General features: G+C 38.4%; 1 protein-coding gene across 5 annotated transcripts in view; it reads right to left on the bottom strand.

The window, feature by feature from the left end:
• JMJD1C (jumonji domain containing 1C) overlaps positions 1–23,558 on the bottom strand; it is a 113,863-nt gene that overhangs the window by 4,576 nt on the left and 85,729 nt on the right. For 4 of the 5 annotated variants that reach the window (XM_081913418.1, XM_081913415.1, XM_081913414.1 and 1 more), the window contains 18 exons: positions 23,021–23,145; positions 22,089–22,232; positions 21,810–21,996; positions 20,046–21,721; positions 18,629–18,801; positions 16,173–18,340; positions 13,191–13,392; positions 10,980–11,194; positions 10,118–10,270; positions 9,431–9,520; positions 8,068–8,195; positions 7,648–7,861; positions 4,611–4,825; positions 3,712–3,990; positions 2,104–2,272; positions 1,168–1,258; positions 943–1,073; positions 178–300 (listed from right to left, as the gene is read on the bottom strand). In XM_081913418.1, coding sequence (XP_081769544.1) covers positions 178–300; positions 943–1,073; positions 1,168–1,258; positions 2,104–2,272; positions 3,712–3,990; positions 4,611–4,825; positions 7,648–7,861; positions 8,068–8,195; positions 9,431–9,520; positions 10,118–10,270; positions 10,980–11,194; positions 13,191–13,392; positions 16,173–18,340; positions 18,629–18,801; positions 20,046–21,721; positions 21,810–21,996; positions 22,089–22,232; positions 23,021–23,145 — 6,483 coding nt within the window. The remainder of the gene's footprint in view (positions 1–177; positions 301–942; positions 1,074–1,167; positions 1,259–2,103; positions 2,273–3,711; positions 3,991–4,610; positions 4,826–7,647; positions 7,862–8,067; positions 8,196–9,430; positions 9,521–10,117; positions 10,271–10,979; positions 11,195–13,190; positions 13,393–16,172; positions 18,341–18,628; positions 18,802–20,045; positions 21,722–21,809; positions 21,997–22,088; positions 22,233–23,020; positions 23,146–23,558) is intronic. The other variant, XM_081913416.1, reaches the window with a different exon arrangement.

Raw genomic sequence — 23,558 nt, 5'->3', positions numbered from 1 at the left:
GCAAAATGGGGGGGGGGGGGGAGAGAATGTCCTTTAATCCGAATGAGCACCAAAGGATTGTTAAAATATCAAGTGGATTCATTTAGGTTTCATTTACAGGGTGTAGATCAGCTATTAAGCAAGTTGTGCCAACTCATATTTTTCTGTTTAATAAACATTGTATTATTTTTACTTTACCTGATTTTGAAGGAACGCCATTCCCTTTTGCTATGCCAACGCTGACAAGGATGTTCACCACGTCAGATACCTCAATATGAAGATTTGTAGTTCCTATATCATGATCTTTAGCAGCAGCTACACCTTTTTCAAACAGAATATATAGAATATGCTGAAGGGCATTTTAAAATTATCATAGACTTGTAAAATGTTTTCCTATGAATGTTAAATGTTAAATGTTTTTTCTTAAACAAATACTGCTTTTACAATGTATAAGATTAGGAGTTAGCAGTCTGATATGAATAGCCATGAGGGTGTTATTCAACTAAGTTTTACTCAGATGAGACCCATTGAAATTAATGAACATTCCACCCAATTATTTCATTTACATCAGGAGCAGTAATGTGTTTTCTCTCATCTCAATGTACATTGAATATGTACATGTATACTCCCTTCTCATTCATGAGGGAATTCTGTTAAGTGGCCAAGTTAACTGACATTTGTAACTCCCTTTTATCAAACATCTTTATATTACCATGACCACATTATTACATGCTTTGACCCTCTCAATTTTATTGATTCTTCCGTTTCCTATAAACTTGCCTTTCTTAATCTTTCCACCTGTTGCTCCTTCTTTGAGATTTCCCCAACCTCTTTATCCCTTCTTCATGCTCATCACCACTTTTGTGTCTCTGGCTCTTCCAACCATTCAAAGGCGAGAAGGTGTTTAATAACGAGGAGGCACAATCCCCTGACCTGACACAAGCAGTATTGTAAGTTACTTACCATATGCACTGCATAATCTGGGCCCTAGATCTGGGCGCACAAAAAAACCTGGCAAGTATGAAGCTAAATTCAGTTTTCCTTCTGGGTTGCAATATTCAGGCAGTGGCAAACATTTTAATAAGTCTTCATATCTGACAAAATAAGAGTAAAATAAACAACATAAATAATTTTTCAGTAAACAAAAAGCCCAACCTATCAATTGATGAGCTAAATAATATTAAATACCTTGCAGGCATCATGGTCTTGAAATCGTCTCCTGAAGGAAAGTCTTTCAACTTAAGTATAACTGTTTCTCCATTTTTTATTTTTTGCCGTTCTGCAAACAGTGAAGAGATCAGTGAGTGTTCTACCAGATGTGGAAAAACAGGATTTTTTTTATAATGGTTTTAACAATAACTTAGAAGATATCCCATCTTTTTGATCATGGAGTAACGGGGTGATAAGGCATTTACCAACATTGCGGGGGGAGAAATCCTGAAATTCCAATTTTATGGCTCTGATATCTGATATCAAAACTGCTCTACTAGTTAATACTATATTGCAATTCTGTTTGGCTGTATACTCACAAATTTTGAATGTATAAAACACACACACACTCTAAACATTTAGGCATTTTAGAGATTGAAATACAGAATGGAAGATATTTGAATGTACATACTATACTGTTAAATGTCAAAAATGGGTTTTCAAAAACAACATTAAAGTATCTTGTGGTAGAGCAAAATGCACACTATTATATAGCAATACAGATATTTTCCAATTCATGCTCATGCCTGTCACTGGAAGTAATTGGTGTCTCTGATCTGAATTTTTTTTTTAATCAAGGAAGTGGCCTACAGGTTCACACTGAGGTTTTTCTTTTTAAAATAAAATAAGCAGAACATATAATTATGAAATATTACTAAGGCTTATTTTGCATTAGTATATTATGTAGAGGGAGGGTCCTGTCAAGTCTAAATACTTTTCAACTGAACTTAATGGAAAGAATTAAGCACACAATCAACTCTTGGACAATTAACAGCATCCTGTCCCAAACTAAATCTTCTCTGGCAAATAATGAAAAAGGAAGGACCTCCACAATTCTTTGATATCCTCTTTTTCCCGATTATAAATAGGTATTTTATTTGGGTCTGTTATAGTCCTATACAAAGCACAACATACTTGAAACTTCTTCAAAGCCATCCCAAAATTCCTTGACACTGCCACTGGAAGTAATGCTGTCTTTGCAATTCAAGAGATCAGCTTTGAGATCACCAAAATCTGAACTAATAAAATCTGCTTTCCATAAGCTAGCATTCAGTTTCTTCTGTATTCCAGACACTAATACGGGCTGAAAAGGAAAACAGAAAAGTGGAAATAAGCAAGAGCACTTTAAAAACGGATTCATGCATATTTCCATCACTCTTGAAAGGACACCTTGTCTTGCACAGAAGTTTAGACTATTAACTGTTTATCAATAAATATTGGGACATCTTCATTTAGGCCTGTAAATTGTCTTTAACATAGCATGGTTTTCAGAGTTTCTACTCTTTTTATTTGTCTCACATTTCAAGTTCTTTCTACTATTTTTCAACTCGTTTTCTTAAATGCTGATTTGCAAGACTGCTGCTTGTATCACCAAGAGCTGAAAATTAGTCCAAACATTAGTAATATCCTCTATGAAGAATTCTTAAGTTTAGATTTACTCTCAAAACAATAACCAATAAAACAATTTACCTGCTACTTACTGCATAATGAGACTTCATACTTAAAATCAATTAATTTGCCAGCAATGGAAATATATAGTGAGGTGCAACATTGTGTGAGTGTAAATCAGCTCATGTAATGGGGCTTCTTCATCTCCTCCCCACTGCAGCCCCCTAAATCTGCTCCAGAGAATTGCTGAATGCTCCAGAGCAGGGTTTTTTGACGGGGGCTGCAGTGGAGAAAAGAGAAACCACAAGTCTTGTTTTGTAAGTGGGTTTCTGTTGAACAAGTGGAAAAACATCACCAGATGTTGTCCACTGGCCAACCTCAACACAATTAGACTACAATTTAGACCCTGTTAATTTTCTTCCTGTGAGTGCAAAAGGAGTTGTTAGGTTGATCTTTACACATATATACTGAAGTAATATTGCACAACAAACATTAATAGGGAACACTTTAACTGGTCCATAATTCTCAGTATTTAATATGTTCTTGGCCTTAACCCACGCTTAAAAAACTGTTAATGCATTAAGTTTTAACTTCAAGACTGGCATTAAAATGATAATACATTGAGCTATGTGGCTGGTCATTTTTGTCAGCAGAGACCAAGAACTCTCTCTGATAGTACATCCCTGCTACTGCTGTGGGTTATAGTTCTTCCCCCTTCCATTATAGGTAAAATACTATTCTGAAGAATATTTCATGATAAGGAAGTATTGCAAAATTTACATGAGGTGCCATGTTGGTGATATTGCATAATCCTTATCTTCCCTTCCCCCAGTTAGTCTGGAATAGTCTTCAAGACGAAATGAGGCATCTGTGTTACAAACCATATATAATGAGACAAGTGGCAGTTAGTGAGGGACTCTGGCTGAAGCGTTAGGAAGTGGTAATTCTTAGGCCACATTTGGCTGCATCCACTGACAAATGGATTCTCTTCATTTAAACTCGATAACCCTCATGGTCCCTTCCAACTCTACAATTCTATGAATCTATGAAATCCAACAACAGATCTAAAATTAAGGTGCAAGCATGCTGTCTCATAAGCCCCTTTCTAGGTGTTGAAGGGCATTTTAAACATACCTTTCCTTGCTTCCAACAATCCTTGAAAAGTTTCCAGTTGTTGCTGTTTTTATGATCACTGAGCCACAAAATGTGTTTATCACAGAGCCATGAATGTGGAACATCACTGAACAATGTGCTGCAATCATCTGTAATAATTTTTCTCTCATCCTTTGGCTCATCCTTCACTTCAGATTTTACATTTATCTTTGGTGTTCTATTTGGTGGAATCTTGTTTTCTACAACTGAAGCAATTATGTCCTCAAGAATGTTTGGCATTGTCCTTCCACCTTTGTTACTCTATTGGAAAAATAAAATGAGGACTTAAGCAATATTGAACTTGTCAGGAGGAAACCTTTCATTATCAGACCATAGAAGAGGTGCAATCAAACTGAAAACTACAATAATGTATTATATTCTCATTCATTAAAAAGTGATCTTCTGATAACAAACTGATACAAACCCCTCTGATTTTTACACAAACAATAAAGGACAATGAGACTGCAGGAGTTTAACTCTTTAGTGAATTGCCCGTGTAATATTTACATGCATAGACAGAGCCTTAAAATGTTGTTAATAAGTTTGAACTTTAACTAAGTTAGCTCATAACTAAACTTTTTAAGTGAAACCATGGCAGACTGAGATCCAGAGAATTGCATAACTAACTCCACATGTCCAAGGAACCTTTGGACTCATGAGAAACAGCTCCCTTGTTCTGCAGTGAGGTAAAAATTCAAGAGCAGTTAATGATAATTCCAAATAATAGCACTGGACATGCCCAGGCCCTTAGGTATACAATTTCATTCTATGACGAATATCATACAGTGAAAGCAGTTCCATTTAGACATTGCTCTCTAAGCTATATTTAAGCCCTTTTCACTCAAGAACATTTGGAGCAAGGCATTTGGTAAGAAACTCACTGCAGTTCCTGTAGAATAAACGGGTGCAAAAGCAATGCCAGCATCTGTAGAGCCGAGACGCAGTTTTCCAGCAGTAGTGGTGAGCAGGTCTCGTAACGTTGAGCCCTGCTCACTATTTTGAGACAAAGGAGTTGGCATCTTGTAGTTAAGAGATTCTGAACTGTCTTGGTCCTGCTCTTCCTTTGTATGCTTTCCAAGAGGGCAGTCTTTGTTTTCTAAAATAAAAAGGATTAATCGTATATAATTGTGCCATGATACAACAAGAATAATACTAGCTGCCTGCGATTCACAATGGCAACAATCTACTTGTAGTGCTTATTGCTTTATTTTTTTGGGGGGATTATTGGGTTGTTTTTGTTTTAATTTTGATTGTGTAGTTCATGTTTTTATGTTGTGATTTTATCCTGGGAACTGCCCTGAGGCCTGTGGGTATAGGGTGGTAGACAAATTTAATAAATAATAGTAATATTTCCCTGAACTCATGGGGATGAATTAAATCTTCCAAATTAGACCCTATTTAACTATGTAAATGACATTTGTGGCTGTTGAGTGTCCTGTCATAAATGACAAATATATAACTAAAAAAAGGCTGGAAACACACGCCATCTGCATATGATTTTCCTATCATATACAAGAAATTGTTTAGTTTGATGCCTCCGGAAGGTGCCAACACACAAGACTGGAAAATATGGAATTTCCATTGCTTTTTATATTATAAAAAATAGCAAACTGTGAATGATGACATAGATCAATCATTTACAAGACCAATTCAGACACAACGGGAACCCACAGTTTTCTGCAATGTGAATTAGTTGCAACAAGCCTTGGTCTTAGGAATTTTCTCCTCCCTTTCACTTTTCCATGTCACAACAGATAGCCAGATACACCCACTTTTGGTTTAAAACTAATCAAAGTCCCCTGGAGGTGTCAGAAGAACTATGATTTGAGAAAAAGCTGGAATGAGACCACAATATGATCCTGGCCTGTTCTTACTAACCATAGCTTAGCAAACTGTAGTTCCTTGAGTTCACACATCAGAAGGAACCAAAGATAGTTTCAAAGTGGAAGCAAAAATTTCTAGTCTCCTCCTTACAGGTATGAAAGAGCAGGAGGAGAAGTATGCAAGTCTGGGGGCCATTCACATAGTGGGGTAACAAGGTTTTAATATGAATCTGACCCTAGTGCTTTGGGAATCCAGTAAGAAATGTAATCTGCCCCCCCAAAAAAAATTCTCATTTTATTGTGAAAAAATAACACTAATAGTAGTCTGGTGAGTCTGAAAAATCATAAAAGAAATAAATTACTTTTATTTTCTGGCAAACTGTTGCGTCCAATCTCAAAATGCTAAAGTAATTTATAGTTATATTGAATGATACTGAAGTTCATGACCATAATCCAACACTCTTCCAACCACTGACTTCAGTGGACATAAATGTGCCTGTGTGCTGGATTGTGGCTCAAATATATAAATGTGCTGGAAGAATTCATATTCACCACAGCCTCTTCAACGCCCCTAGGCATCCTTCTGTATTTAACATTTTCTGGTTACAGATGGCATTTCTTGCTCACAGAACAGAACAAGGAGTGCATTGAACGAGGGCTGAAGAAAAGAGGCATATGATGTGGCTAGGCTTTTTGTGATAATATTGCACAGGGGATATTCACTACCCTCTCCCAGGACTCCTGAGAAAACACCACCTAGCTCTGCTGTTTCTTAGAAGTAGCATTGTATTACTACTGCTAATATTTAAACAAAATGAATATACTGCTTGATAGTAAACAAAACCTCTGAGCGGTTTTAAGAAATAATCTGTAAAAGGAGAGAGGGACCAAATAAGGCAGCTGAAGTTGAAAGCCTGTTCAGGCGTTTGCAGAGCTACATAGTAAACAAATACTTTGTCTTAATGAAACACTAAAGCTTCACTCCTTCACTCCTCACCCTCCCCAGTTCCTCTTCTTGCAGTATATCCAGACGTTATTCTACTTCTGCTGTATTTATATTGTAACCACACTGTCAATATAAAAGTTGTAAACATGAATGTATGAACAAGCAGCCGAACCATACTGGTTGATCTTTTTGCTGCAGACTCATTCACAGCTCCTCTGGAGTAATGTGTTATTCGGTCTACAGAAATCAAGGCAAAGCCCTCCAGTACTGCCTGGTTCCACGAGATTATTGGAGGTCTGAATTAGCTTTCTTTTTATTCTAGAAGGACCATTTGTTCCTTCCTATCCTCTTCATTCCTGCCCGTGCAACATACATTTTTCTTAACATGGAAAGTTTACACAACAAAAAAACTTAATGATAATGTAGGTCCCTATAATGATAATTAACAATAAACTGGGTAATCTTGCAAAACACCTGTCATTTCAGAAAACTAACGTGTAAAGGAGGCCTATTCTGTGGCAGCCTGCTTGCACAACAGCCACCCATCCCACTAGCATAGAAGTCGAGAACCTGTTGCCACCAGATGTTGTTGGGCTATTGCTCCCATTGTTCCTGATCATTAGCCACACTTGCTGTGTCTGGCAGAAATGGCAGTCCAGTAATATCTGGAGGGTGACTGGTTCTCCACTCCTGTACTAGGAGAAATCTTGTGCAGCACAACAGCTGAATCCAATGGGAGTCCTATTCTTGTCAGAGGGCCTTCTAGGTAGTGGTGCCCACCCTGTGGAACGCCCTCCCATCAGATGTCAAGGAGATGAGTAACTATATAACCTTTAGAAGACACCTGAAGGCAGCCCGGTATAGGGACGTTTTTCAAGGTTTAATGTTTTGTTATGTTTTTATATGTTGGAAGCTACCCAGAGTGGCTGGGGCAACCCAGTCAGATGGGCGGGGTACAAATAAGTTGTTGCTGTTGCTGTTGTCAAAGCTGTTGTGCAGCTGCCTAGCACAACCAGTTGTTGTTATTGGTGACAGTTAAGCTTGTGTGCTATTTCTTGAACAAAATTAAGATTCTCAAACTTCCTGTGCTAATGTTATATTGGATCTCACCCGCAATCTGCTTTCTAATCAACATATCCCATTATTTACCTTTCTTTTCTTCCCTGGCCTTTTGTTCTGCTAGATCTGCCAACCAGTGCAGTGGTGACTGGGATTCAGGAGGAGTTAACTTGCTGTCTGTGCTCACGTCACTTCCTGGGCTTGTATTACCGTTTGTCTCAGATTTCTGCGTTGCCTTCTGCTGTTGCAACTCAGGTATGCACAGAGAAATTTTATTACTGTGATTAAGGACGTTCTGCAAAATCTGTAGGAGACAACAATTCAATTAAGCACTTTGCATATGATAAAACAGTAATTACTTTAAGACCCTAATGCAGCATATGTAAACTATGCTTTAGTGATGCACAGTTAAGCAGCACTGAAAGTCAATAGCATATGCAACTGTGCATCTTAAAAGTGTCATAACAAATATTAACAAAATTATATTTGATCACTAAGCTGTGGCCTTACCTGAGATACACCATTCATTGAAGGGAACTTGCCAGGTTGTAAATTCTGTTTGCTGGCACACTGGCAATGGGCTCTAATCTCATGTTTCTCTCTAAGATTATGCATTGCTTCAAGAAGTTCCATTAATACTATAAAATATTAAGAAAACAATGAATTATACAGTTTTGAAGCTGACCACCTCAAACTTCATCTGCATCCGCACACCAAAGAGAATAGAGACCAAACCCTTAGAACCAGTGCCACCTTTGCCAACACATTTCAGAATTTTACCCCAAAATAAACAGCAAAATTCTGACACTAGCTATCTTCAACATGATTTTTTAAAATATGACATTTTTTAAAATAAAAAAATCTTGTTAACATGGTTAAGTACAATTTTTATTACATAGGGTAAGCTGCAGAATTTGAGGGACACAAACAAGAGGGATACTTAATGGGGAAAGGCAGAGAAGGGCTTGATACATGAATAAACAAAGATCATAAAGCACGACCATCATTAACACAACATTTCCTGCACACTGCAACCTTTAAAAGCAATGCTGGCCTGCGACTTCATGTTTTTTCTGTGTTGCTTTCCCACCCTAGACAAAGGGCAGCAGCACATTTTATACAGCAATGGCCACTTGCTGCAGGTACGTGATGGTTTACATGAATAATCCAATTAAACACACAATAAAATCAAAATGTATTTAAAATGCACCAAGAACCATCACTAGCTAATCAAAGAAACAAAAAAGCATTTCCAGTTAAACTCATTAAAACCAGGAGGACCCGAGGTGCTCGTTCTATACCAAGTTAGCCAATGTATATGTAGATGTTGTTGGGCTAAAACTTCCATTATCTCTGAAAACTGACCAAGCTAGCTTGGGCTGTCGGGAGGTGAAGTCCAGCAACATCTGGAGGGCACCAGGTTGGCTACTCCTGGTCTGTCTCATGAACTCTGATGAAGTAAAAGGTCTTGATCTCTTTCCTAAATTCCTGCAAAAAGCTTTTGAACAAATCCATACTTTATACTTCTGCTATGTGGAACACTAATGTAACCATCATTCCAATCAGGCCTCAGCCTTCACTGATCAATAAAAGTTTATAAACTATGACCAGGAACAAAACAAGTTATAATTTTATACTTAACATTCTGATCTCAGCTACGGCCTGGTTTACAAAAGAGTGCCTTTTCAGATGAAGGCTTGACAATAGCCGGCAGAAGGCACATTTCCTTCTGAGGCTCAAGAACATTGTGAAATACCTTCCATCTTAGGAAAAGAGATGCAATACCTCTGAGTCTGCAGCGCTAGCTATGAATCCTGAAATGCAGGACCAATATTCATTGATACAAAAGCTTTGACCTTCATTATGATCTTACCTGTTCCAGGAATGATCTGGGTTGGCATTAAATGTTTGTGATCATGAGGCTGCCCTTTCACACATTTCATCCAGGCGTACAATTCTTTATCTGTGAAGGCATTAACAGTTTACATCAGGGGTCAGCAACCTTTTTCAGCCATGGGCCGGTCTACTGTCCCTTGGACTTGTGGTGGGCCAGACTATATTTTTTTGTGGGGAGGGAAATGAACGAATTCCCATGCCCCACAAATAACCCAGAGATGCATTTTAAATAAAAGCACACATTCAACTCATGTAAAAACAACAGGTAGGCTCCACAAATAACCCAGAGATACATTTTAAATAAAAGGGTACATTCTACTCATGTAAAAACACGCTGATTCCCGGACCATCCACGGGCCAGATTACGAAGGCGATTGGGCCACATCCGGCCCCTGGGCCTTAGGTTGCCTACTCCTGGTTTACATCATAGAATCAATTACATTTTTTTATTAACTTCAATTAAACACAGTAATTTTAGATCAGCCTTCTAAACATACAACCTACAGTCATAAGAGCAGTGGTTTTGCACAAAGCTGAGTACACTTGTGGTGATTTTACTTTGTATCCAGTTTTTGTGATTAAATAGAAACTAACCTAAAACTTCAAACAAGCAGTTCTAAAATGTTTAACTATTATCTTTAGTTCTTACAAAAAGTGCACTGACCTCTAGAACTCTTCCTTTCCTTAGCCTTATAGCAATCTAAGCAGACCACAAATCCACATTTTTGGCAGACCCAGTGAATGTTAAACAGAGTGGCTTCACATGCATCACACATTTCACGGACTCCTCTGACTGCTCTCTTCCAAGCTATTTTGGCTGGAATACAGAGTAAACAGAAGACCAAGTACTGAAATTTAAAGGCAAACAACTGCAAAATTATAGCACATAAATGAAATTTCAGCTGAAAACCTGTTTGATTTAGGGTGTCCTTCCCCAACTTGGTGCCCTCCAGACTGCAACTCTCATCATCCAGGACCACTGACCATGCTTCCTGGGGCTGATGGGGCTCATAGTACAAACCCTGTGGAGGATACTAGCTCAGGGAAGACTGATTTGCAAAGTACATTTGCCGCCCCACACTTTGATTCTTTTGTATAGTTTTGCACTTTTTAATAAAAGTGCATTCATTTCCAAAGAGCCAATAAAGATACAGTTGAGACAACCCATAATTACAAAACATCATATTAAATACTTCTTTTTACAAAAGTAAAGAAAAGTTATGGAACAAATCAAGCTAGCAAGACTGTTGCTGCATTGGGAATGGAACTCATGCTAATTTTATTTACTAAATTTATATCCCACCCTTCCTCCCAACCACAGTAAGTTTGGGGTAGCCCACCTTGTTCATGTCTTGGACATTTATCCCAATACATTTTTGTATCCCCCTGTGCCACTTCAATAGTACAATAAAATAACATTTTGATGCAATAGGGAAATTCCCAAGGAAGAACACGATGGATGAGCCACATTAAAAAGCAGCAACTAACTTTTGAACAGAGTTATTCAGAAAAAGTTGGATACTTACCATCCTTTTTGACCCAGGACATGGCTGTTTTCTCAGATGTCACTAACTGACAAAATTTGTCACCTATGTGGTCTAAGATGTATTTGCAAGTTTCTAGGTCAATTTCATCATCATCATAATTATCATGTGTCCATAAACTCATTGCTTCATCATCATACTGATCAGGAGAAGAAAAGCCATCAATCCTAACCACTCCATTCTTACTAAAAGAAAGCCTACAAAACAAAGAAGCACAAATTACATAAGTATCAAAATCATGATCAATTTAAACTGTCTTTCGATGTTAACTGTGTGTCAAACATGTTATGGTTGGCTAATGTCCAATGTTTCTAAAAGGCAGCATGAGAATGTATATATCTGTCTTGGTTCTCTCCCTGAACCATTTTGTTGGCAGAGACAGACAAGGTACTGCTGGAAAGCTAAGAGGGAGATGGTGGTATTAGTGTATCATTGGAGAATCTACAGTTGAAATATAGATTACCCGTTTCTGCTTTATATACCTTATATACATTGATGCCGCATATAAAACAATAATTTCATAGAATTTAATTATTAATCTGCACCCAAACATGAGAAGTTTGTTGCATAATGGTATTTTTTCACTATTCAATCTACTCATTATCAACATAACGTGACTACTAGAAAGCTTTTCAACGTTTCTATTAGTTGAATATGTGTTTGGCATAGAATGTAATGACATAAATACAACAACAACAACAAAAATAATACCACAAAACCACAGGGATTAATTTGCAGGTCACACCCCATTTTGTTTTTTTTCCCCCTTCATGACTTGGGAACATAGTCGCTGGCTACATTCTTACATTCATTCTTACCTCAGGCTACTGTCTCCTTCCTCTCTTCCCTTCAGTCTTATTCAGTTCTAGCTCATCCTTCTTGTTGTGAAAAGGAAAAAAGTATTGCCTTTATGACATCAGAAACTGTTACTCCAATCCTTAGTCATCTCTTTGCCTCTGTCCTTCAGCTACTAGTAGGCATGTACATCTGCTCTGGTGATTGGCTCAATGGTTGCTGATGTCACAAAGGCCCTGCTTTTTCCTCTGTGGAGCTCCATGTAAAGGTTCCTTTTCAGGTTCTCTCCTGTTGAAAAGCTGCATGTTTTCCACAGTCTCTCACTTTCTCCTTATACATACCAGTCCCATACATATGACTTTTGTGTGGCAGGAATGAAGCCCACTACACAAAGGCAGAGTCACCTCAGCTGCTCCACCCATTTTTGCCTTTGGCCACCCTGCACCAAGAACGGAGCATGCTGCATAATATGTATGAATATATTATTAGATTCAAAGATCTGAGAAGTGGCCTATAGTTCAAAATCACAAACCTGTTAAGCCAAAGACCTTGGATTTAAAATAAAGGATTCAATATTTTGTTAAATCACCTCCACCAAAACCTGCTGCTTTTGTGCAAGAGAAGCTCCAATTGAGTTTACACAAAGAAAAATATTTCATAGAATCAGAGAGTTGGAAGAGACTCCAAGGTTCATCTAGTCCAACTTCCTGCAATGCAGGAATCTCAGCTACAGCATCCATGACAGATGGCCATCCGATCTCCAAGGAAGGAAAGTCCACAACCTCATCAGGGAGTCCATTCCGCCCATTTACACCAGGGGTAGTGAAAGTGGTGCATTCCAGATGTTGTGGACTCCCATCAGACCTAACCTAATCCTGGCCAGGGCTGATGGGTGTTGGAGTCCAACAACATCTAGACCCAGAAATGTGCAATAGTGGCAGAGGCAGTGCTTTGATAATGTACGAGTTTCATAAGTACCAGGCTTTAGCAAAGTAAGAAAAAGGAAGCAGGGTCCACTTCATCAGCTTGGTTGATAGATCAGATCCATTTGTTTCTCCTCTCCCTGAGATGCTTCCACTCAAGTAGGCCATGACAAGAACATCAAAACTTTAAGAACTGGTGCCTGAGATTGCTGCCTCCCCACCACTTGTTGCAAACCTGCTGGTAGGTACTGCATTGTTTGCAACTGATCCTATGTAAGGCACTCTGGGAGCTTTTTAACTGAAGAGTGAGGTAAAAAAAGTGACTACCCACAATTTCAAAAGCATTTATAGCTTGTATGCATCACTGCATCAGCGTGTTTCAAACTGCACCTCTTCAAAGCGTAATGGCATTGCTACAACAGGAGTGTAGAAATAAAACTTGGTTTCTGAAAAAGAAAAAAAGTTTTTCACTTACCGACGAAAGTAGTAGAATCTACAAAACACTGGTGAGTGAGCTGATTCTTCTCCTTTCTTGCTTCTTACAAGTCTACATTCTCTGCATTTTTGCAAATTGGGCCCGATTTCATAACAAGAGTCATCCTGCAAAAAGGATTCTCCCGTCTGTTTCAACTTCTTTACTTTACGCCAGTCTTTTAATACTGAACGAGGTATGCCAGCTGCAAAAATGACAACTTCTTTAGTAAAAGGAAAGGCAATGTAATCAGGACTTAATATTTAGAGTTTAACAGAAGCTGTAGTGGGAGTTAGTATTATTATTTATTGCCTTTATTAATCACTTACTACAAAAATGTTTCAAAGCAACTTACAATTATAAAAGAATATATACATGATACAAAATTTAAAATACATTAAAAAAATTGAGTAAAAGTGTTTATATTGCAATAAAAAGGATGAATCCATGTATGTTAAATTATACAAAAGTGTTTGAAAATAGGTGGGGGCGGACGGGAGAATTCACACTTTTTTATTTAAGCTATTTTTGTTTTTTATCAGTTACCAATTTTATTATCAATTTGCCCCATAATTTACAGAAGAATGGATGATAACCCATTCATTTTGTCAGTACAACCACTAAGGCAGTATAATTTCAAACACATCTTATCTGTGACTCTGCTTCTGTAAACTACTATGCTTACCTACATAATGAATTTATTTATTTATCTCGTTAAGACCAGTAGTATAAAAAAAGGAAAGTATTTTCGAAAGAACGAAGTAAAATCTTTTACACATCTCCTTTCCGAAAATTCAGAAAAATAGGATTGCAAACATTTAATACATTTATTGGCCTCAGTGCAAAAGTATTTCCTATGGATTGCATATGGACAGTAATGTACAATGCAAACGAAACACTTATATCCCTTCTTTTTTATGCCATAGAACCCAAAGTGGCACATCTATTCAGGCACTAACTAGACTCAGAACCAGCTACACTTCAAGCAAGGTGGTGGTCTCATGTCCCTTATATCCTGGCTATGATTTCAGTCTTTAAAACAGTACTCACAAAAGACTATCAGCCAATCATAATAGGAAATTCAAAAAAACTGCAGCCTGGCAGCAAGCACATTTTCTTGAATCTTGTGACACTTTACATTTTTCAAGTGTGTAAGGTCTGACTTACACTAATGCTAAGCCATGGTTTGTTCATTCAAAGGATGACTTGTTTGAACATTTGATCCAAGTCTAGCAGATAGCAAAGCTATCTACAAAGCCAGTTTGTAGAGGAAAAATATTCATTTGCAGGCATGGTTAGAATTCAAACTGCACCGGCAAGCGAACTACTTCTAAGGGCTTGCTGTCAGCACTGATCAAGGGGCCCCACTTGCCAAGGAACACTGAAGAACACACTTTAGATTCACAACTGTTTCTTTGTGGCTGTCACTTTTTGCCTCATATGACATTGGGTGTGGGGCAGGCTGACGTGGTTTGGGAAAACAGCCTCATGAGCCAATTTAGGACCCCTGCCAGGCCTAATTAGGCCCACAGGCTAGACACTCCCAAACACTGCCTTAACACTAACACAAACAGCTACATTAACATTGATATAGGTCACATGGTTCTTTGTGCCACTGATTTTTCTTCACATCATTTTAGTCTGACGCATTGTTGCCTGCCTTTGGGAGTAGAAAGTGCTATGCAACCTAGTTACGCTCTGCAGTGATTTCTGTTGCTGAGGTAGTACTTTATGGAGCTACTGTGATCATAAATTCCTGCAGTGCGCACATAGCTTGTTTTCTACTGGTTCATGTAGTATAGTTTCCCCGTACAATTATGTGAGGGAAATAAGAAAATGCAGAATATATGGCTAAGGATTATTTGTTGAACCAGCCCGCAGACATAAAGAGGAAGCACACATCTGTTCATCTGCTAACTCCTAAAGCAACTGTGCATTGCAAAAACTAATTTTAGAATCTAGACAGAAACAGTGTGGTCCATATCACATGCTCAATCCTAAATTATTATTGAGTGTGAAAATGATAACCAATTCAACTGAAGTGCATGTGCACAGAGTGGAAAACAAATACATAAAAGGAATAGTTCTTCACAGCAATAGGAGATGAAGAATCTTTAGATGGGGAAGCAGCTGGTAGCAACAGGGAGACAGGAAAAGCATAGGCAGAGAGAGAGAGAGAGAGAGAGAGAGAGAGAGAGAGAGAGAGAGAGAGAGAGAGAGAGAGATGTATGCTTTGGAAGAAGTAAACGGGCATGAGTCAGAAAATAGCTTCAGGGATTGGAATTGTGTAGCAAGTACTGATCAGTAAAAAATAACATTTTAAAGTAACAGTTAAAAAATGGGATAATATACAGCTACTTACAATAACAATTTGTATAAACCTCTAATTTGTAACACTTAGGAATATTAGGTAAACTGAAGTGTCCCTTTTATAGCATTTATACAATTTCAGCCCTGTTTTGTTGCAGTCCTAAAATTACTTGTGAATAGTAATTTTAAATAGTATCATTGTAAATAGTAAAACTGACAACAATGTTACAGTACAGCCAAAATCAGTCAGTTCTGATCAGTGGCCTGCGTCTGAAGGGGCAACTTTTAACACATGCAGAATACAGGGATAAGATCCCTAACTGGCGAGAGTTTCTCTGTGCTGGAAACCCCTCTGCACCATGAGGGTGACCATTACAGACTCAGTCCATCATGTGCCGGTTTGGGAGTATTGTGGGGTTATATTGAAGGGACGGAGCTACACTAAAGCATTCCCACAGCCTCGCCATATGTTCAGAATGAATGTCTGAAAAAAGCATAGCGGACAGCAGAACTGTACAATACACATACACAGATGCATAATTTAGATAGGTTCAAGCTTTTCCTGGTATATAATATTGGGTGGGTTTTTTTTAAAGTACAAAAGACACACAATCCTGACTGCAATAAAAACCTAATGTTCTTACATTCCAATTTGTATGCTAACTATATACTTACAATTGCTGCTGCTGCTCTGTAACTTCAATTTGCTTTTTTCTTTGGCACTTCTGCTAAGAACACCATTTGGCTTTATTTCTTCCTCTGCATCGCCTTTTTTCTTTTGCAAATCATTCTGTTTCTTTTTGTAAGTTGGCTTAGGCTGCCGCTTAGTCCTTTGCTCTGATTTGCTCTCACTTTCATCAGAATCTCCACTTTCAGAGCCAGATTCATACGTCCTTTTTGTTTTTCGCCTTGTCTGTTTCTCTTCTTTCGCAAGCTTTTCACCCAGCATTTTACAATCTATATTATTTTGCAAATCATTAGATGTAGAAGCTATTAAGTTAACAGTACATGGCTTAATGATTTCTGAGACACTGCTCCCCGAATTCTCTTTTTTATTAGTATTTTTATCTTCTTCCGAATGTCTTGTGAGCCAAGCTTTTTTCAGCTTCGTGTGGTAGTTCCCTTGACTCGTCTGGGATACTTGCCCATTGCCTACAGTATTTGCTTTGTTTATTGTACCAGAGATGACAGTACTGTCTAGGGAAACGGAGGCTGGATATATTGGATTTTTTGCAGCAGTCAACTCTGTATCACTGGCACCGCTACTTTTAAACTGAGCAGCAGCCAATGCTGCCTTGTGCTTTTTCAAGTGAATAAAATCAGATGGCCCAGAGAATCCAGAGCTGGCCTGAAGAACACTTTCCGTTTTGCTGCAGGCTAATGTAACTGGAGCTGCGGTGCTCAGGCCACATTCTTGTATGTGTGCCACTTCCTGGTTTATGGCTGTGGAGGCAGTACTCTCTACTGACGTGCAAGCTAAAGCTGCATTGGACAAACAGTAAGTCACTTCTGAACTGCCCATGATTGGAACGCCAGTAGTAGACACAGATGCTGTTACATCCGTTTTGGTGCTGCATAGTGTCGTCGTAGTTGGCGTGACAGAACTGGGAACAGTGCCCTGGGAGGCAGCTGGCAAGTTCTTTTCATACTGGGCATGAATTGTGTCTGAGTTCACGGTCGGCATAACTATTCTTCCAGTCTCTCTGGCTTCCGCTGGTTTGGGACAATCGGTTTGGTTTATCCCCATCAGCGATCTTTCGACAACTCGTTCTTTTGGAGCTGTCTGCACGACAGATACTGTATCATACTTTGTACGTGAAGGTGGACGTACAATGACAGAAGCTGTGGCAGAAGGCAATTTCCTCTCTATGTGCCATTCCATTTTGTCATTATTTGGAATATTATTATTTTTCCATATATCTGAAAATTTTTGCTCCAAAGCACTTTTGTAAACATTTTGTGCTTCCTTCGGCTCAGGTACTAAAGTTGGTGGCTTCTGTAATTCGTGGATTTTGCTACCAGCATTAACTGGCTGCACTGGAGTTAAGGTTGGAGGAGAAAGGCTACTGTAACTTCCTTCCTTCCTCTCCAAACTGTGATGGACTGGAGGGTGAAACACCGGTGCCCTATGCAAAGCGGGCATTGTTCGGAGTGTACTTGAGGATGAAACAGACAACTGAGTAGGACTTCTGGAGTCATTTCTGAAAGAATTTGCTGAATTAGAGGTTGCTTGCTGTGAAAACTGCTCTGTTATCTTGCCTATTGAGCTTTCAGACTCTGGTGGGTGTTTAATCAAAGGTGGTGGTTTTGAAAGAGATGTAGTGAAAGAAGTGAGTGACTGAGCAGAAGCTGTTGAAGGACAACTGCTCTGTTTATCGGCACACATACCTGAAACCTCTTTGGAGGAGTATGTTCGTGGTGGTTCGTTGACCACACTGTTAGACAAAGTGGTAAAATAGTTGCTTTGTGGCAAGTTCTGTGGTACAGAATGCTTCATCTTGTAAAGTTCTGAATCTTTCTCATGTTTTACTCCATGGCTTTTGGGGCTAGAGGATGATAATGGCAATATTCTGGAATATGATTCCCTTTCACCCTCAAGTGCCTTGATTTTAGCAGTAAAAGGAGCAACCTCAATACTTTCTTGAAGTATCCTCCTGTGCTCTTCTTTATACTTGCTTAGCCTCTCGCCTGTCTCTTGAAGTGACCTTTGCAGTGGGTCTACAAAGTGTCTTTGCAAATGGCCCTCTTTTGCGGTCTGTGATCTGTTATGCTCTACATCTGACTTTGCTGGAGTAGCTGCAACTGAACGTAAAGGTTCAAAAATTCCTTTCCTTTCCAATTCTCTGTACAAAGACACAGAAAGCAGAACTGAAATAATTCTGTTTCACATCAATGCATTAATACGCTAAACAAGAAATATGCCATATAAATGTGAAAGTGATAGTAATAATATAATTCATCATGAATATACTTTTCACATTCCTGTTGGTTATCCTTTGAGTGTGATATGTGATGCAAAGTTTCCAGAGACTTAAAGCTAAATACAAAAAGCAAACAAGTAAACCATCCTCACTCTTTCATCGGCATTATCTTACCTCTTGTGTTTAGAAATTTAAACAAAGCAAACTTACTCTTTATGATGATCCGCTATACTTTTTGACAATGGAGGACTAGAGTGTGTCGTCAATTTAAGTGGCCGATGTGGTTCTGCACTGGATGGTCTTACAGGTATGTGGCTCATTAACCCAAGACCGTCAGCTGAGGTCACAGGGGTGGGCTGGTGTAACCAAGGACTAGGAGTATTCTGTTAACAGCAACAAAACCAGACTTTATAGTTACTACTGGAACCTAAACATAAGCATAACTCCATTTTATCAAAATCCTAGGGTGCCAAACTGTTTTTCTGTGCTGGCATTGTTTAAGGTATAAGTGACACAATTAAATTACTACGGCTATCCTATTTTTGAATCCTATTTGAATAAGGATTCAAAATAGATGAAAATGTATGCAGTTTATTCTGAAGCAAGGTAAAATGATAATTTAACTAAAAAGAAAAGCATACCAAATGAGTAGGAGAAAAATCTGTGGTCAGCATCTTCTAAAAGTAAACTGAAATATCACCCGTGGCCCATTTTTGGAACACAATTCCCAGCCAAAGCTATACCATCTTCCATGCCACACTTACTACAAAAATATGAAACATCTTCAATAGCAATAAATTCAATAATGGGTTAGTTAACTAGCTAGAAAAGACTCGTGCACATGCAGTGCTAATGATATCATGATTAGGAGCCTGGAAGCTTGCCATGTTCTTTCCCAGTCCCCTTTCTCTGGTTAGAATTAGTATGGTGCAGTATTAAGTCTGCACTGGTACTAAGAAGGGTTTGAAAACCAACATCTGGCCCCAGTTTAAAAGCTAGCAATTAGTTACCACTGCTGCAAATGTAATGTTGCACCTTAGTTAACAACAGAAAGGGAGAGCAGGAGAAAGAATACATGAGCCTCTGGCCTGCCTCCAATCTCCTAATCATGGCTAGGAGACTGCTATTACTGCATCTGTATCGGGCCTCCATCCTATTGTAGCATATTACAATCTGCTGCTAAGATACTACAGTAATGGGTGAAAGAAATCCTTCTACAAAGCTAAGGACATTTGAGTCTCTGAATTTCAGTTTTAAGTATCCCCACATTCTGTAAGCTTCTACAACAATGACTTTTTTTAAGAAAGAGAAAACTCTATAAATCCAGATTTCTCTTTTTTTAAAAAAACAAAAACAATCCTAAAGTGCCTCCCAACCTCTCACCAGAGAGCAGAATTTAAGCACAAATATAAGTGTTGCACTCAGTCACCCAACTCTAATAATATACATAATACAATACATGTTTCATTTCCCCCTCCCCTCTTGAATCAAAGCCTGATTACAAAGAAGCAATTATTTAAATTTGTTAAGGCAATTATAAAGCACTATAAACAGATTACACACCACATCAAGTTATCATATGATATTATCCCAATGCATAATAAACTGGGGATTCAGCATGACTTACCCTTCTCAGAGGAGCCTCAGTATTAACAGAAGCTTCAGAATGGACCCATTTAGATGAAGGTATTCCAAGTCCTGAGTATGCATGTGTTCCGTTGGGATACTGCCAAATAATTGGATAAAGTCCCAGGTGATTATACGTAGCAGAAGGGTGAGCTTGCCCAAGAAGATGTGGTGACTGGTGCTGTAGCATCTGTTGCTGTTGCTGGTGTGCTAATGCCAAATGGCTTAAGCTGCTAGCATGAGCAGTCTCTAGTCGTGGATGGCCTCCCAACAGAGAGGCTGTAGGCACTCCAGGTAACACTGCAGGAAGTAGATGCGGGTGATGAACAGAATGGTGAGATGTACTACTAAGAGGGTGTGTATTAATAGCAGACAAAGGAGTTTGGTTTGAGGACCCAGCTAACAAATGGGATGCACCAGTTAATGCGGGGTGATGAGTGTTTGGATTTAAACAAGTTCTATGGGAAGTGGAATGAGGAGGATAGTTATGCTGATGTAAATAGGGTGATATATGGTTAGTTCCCGTTTCTTGTCCAATAAGAGCGGGATCTCTGTAAACTGTGAAATGTTCATTCTTGTCAATGATAAGAGGACTTTTAGTAGCTTCTATTGAACTAACTCTAGCTGGAACTGGATGAAAGCTAGACCTAGGCAAATCATGTTCAGTTTTAATTGCTGACCTTGTTACTCCAGTAACATGGCTGTTCTGGTAATTAACCTTAGACTTCACAGTGTCGGGAGATTGGGCGTGTTTATATTTAACTTCAGGTGAAGAATTTGACTTGATTTTAGGGGTTTCAATCAGTGAGCCAGCTTTTGACTTCACTACATCAGAGACTGGACTTTGTTTACGTACTCTGCCCTCTTCTGCTATGGAAATGACAGTTAAAGATGAAACAGAGCCATACGGAACTTTTTCAGAATTATGATGTTCATTTGCTGATGTACTTTTCACAACTTTTGGTTGTATCAAATCCATTTTGTTGGCATTATTAATCCAGTTTTCATCAGTTTCCAGCTTTCTCACTTCCAGAAAGCTTGAATTTGTAAACAGATGTTTTGTATCACTACCCGGAGGCTCCATTTTCTGACGAGTTTGCAAACCAAAAGTATTTGATATGTTTTCCTGGGGCTCAATAGTTGAACTGTTTTCAATATTTATATCAATACAACCTTTTGGTGTATGGCAACTGGGCACAAACTGCTCATTCGGTAAGAGCTCCCTGGGTTGTTGCTTTTCTATACTGCACTCTTGAATGCATACATCATTTGCATTCCTATCATAAACTGTTGGCTGCTCAGCTTGATGGAGTGAAATTTCTTGCAGCTCCAAGTCAGCTGACTCTGGCCTATCTGTTTCTTGATGTTTTTTATCTTCCTGTATCTCGTGCCAGGGTGACTGGCTGTCTATTAGTGTTTGTTCCTCTATACCATCACTGCTCTGGGATTTTCCTTCTTTCCCATTTATCTTTGAAGTGTTCTTGCTTTTCAATTCGTTCTCTGAATTCTGCTCCGACGAAGAATCTGTCAGTCTTTTGTTTGAATTTTCTGAGTCACTGCTCTCAGAATAGTCTGAAGTGTTGTCTATCCGCTGCCTCTTCATACCGAGTTTCTTTTCATCATCTTCTGGTTTTCTTCTTTTGGAAATAAAGTGTTTGCTCTTATTTTTGGAATTTTCTGTAGAAATAAATAAATAAATAATCAATCCTTTATTTAGTACTATGTTGAAGAAGTATTGTTCCAACCCTTTGAAAAATGTTTATACCTCCTTGACTGATATAGTCATATTTTTCCTCTTTTGTCTTTTCTTCATCAGGCACACTGCTATCAGAGCCTTTCCTTTTATGTGGACGAGCATTCCGCTGCTGGTGATGTGAATTTTGCTTAGGTGCTGCACTCTGGGAATTCATTGCTGGCCTGGGACTATTTGCCTGTGCCCGGGTATAGTGGCCCTAAATAAAAAGAGTAATACATTTATAATTCATTAATACAAGATAGTTAACAAAGTAAATGGCAATGTAATTTAAAATCAAAATATATCTACGTGGGCTGTGTTGCTGTTCTGGTTGGAACGAGACCTGCGTCGTGATGTAATGCCAATATTTTCACCTTTCAACAAAGAGTGAACAACATCATCTAGAAAGGTCATCTGAACCATAGAGGGATCCACATTTTGTGGTTCTAAAACCTGGTTAATTTTGAAAAACAAAAAAGGGAATCAATTCTTATTTATATATTCCATATGAATGCCAGCTGCAAATACAAAATTTATGTCCTAATTTGAAACAACTTTTTTGGCACAAAACTTCAAAAGGAATGAAGAAGTGGCATCCTTTCATATTGAAGGGGGGGGAATACATGTTAACATGCTTTATAAGAACAATGCCAACGTTCCAGCTTTGGTCCCAAACTGAAAATCCTTCAATTTTTTTTTAACTGGTCAAACAAAAATAAAGCATACAGGATGAAGATTTTTTTTCAGCTTCAGAGGGAAAGGAGTATAAGTGATTAATGATAACTATAAACCAACGCTAACTGAAAATAGGACAAAAGGTTATATTGGCCGTTACTTCTATGCCACCATTTCATTATCTTGGGGAGCTCAATTAAGGAAAATAGATCTTCACCCCCCCCCATTTTATTTCTGTATTTATGCCCTGAAAATATTAAAGACTACTGCAATATGCATTCTGGTTTCCTTTGTTCCATGTAGGCATTTATTGCCACTTTATCACCTGACAGCATTTTTAAAAACAACAATGAATCCTTACAGACATGATTCCCTTCATCCACATTTTATTTATCTTACTGTTCAGGTAATAGCCGAATAAGCAGATTTGAGTTTTTAAAACCATAAATGATTGTGTTAAGTAATATTTTAAAACAATGTATATATGCAACTCAATTTTAGGCCAACAGTTCCAAAGACATGACAAACCTATTTATGTTGAAGACAAACACAGAAGAAATAGTTACCTGATCATTCATAACAATCATAGTGCGAGTAAATAGATCATGATGAGTTATTATACCAGTGAACCACTGGGTGGCAGAGTCCTGTCTGTATACTCTCACTCTATAGCCGTTTAAGGAATATGGTCCTTCGAAAATAAAAATAAAAATAGTTTTTGAGGATTATTGCAATAATTTTCCAATCCATGGCTTGGTGTTAAATGCGCACACAGCACAGATGTTCTCTTACATTGTAACCCACCCCACCCCCAAAAACCGAACTTCCATTATGCCTTTAAGTCTACTGCATACTTCTCTTTGGATACAGAGGCATTTTTATGATCAAGCAAGTCTAACTTCTTGAACAGAACCTCCACAGCAGCTGTTTGCATGCCCAGATGCTTCTGGAGTAGAAACAATGTAGTTCTTGAAGTTTTGGGTTTCACAGCTGCCAATAGCTTCCCAAAAGTGACCACAGAACTCTGTAGCCTCTGCAGTAGTTAAAAAAAAAATCAAAATCATTCAGCAGCCTTTTCTCCTTCCCAAAGCTACTGTGCAAGCA

The sequence above is a fragment of the Podarcis melisellensis genome (genome assembly GCF_964234715.1).
Source record: "Podarcis melisellensis genome assembly, chromosome: 5".
NCBI classification, from domain to species: domain Eukaryota; kingdom Metazoa; phylum Chordata; class Lepidosauria; order Squamata; family Lacertidae; genus Podarcis; species Podarcis melisellensis.
The sequence above is the reverse complement of the archived record's forward strand: the minus strand, read 5'-3'. Positions and strand labels throughout refer to the sequence as shown.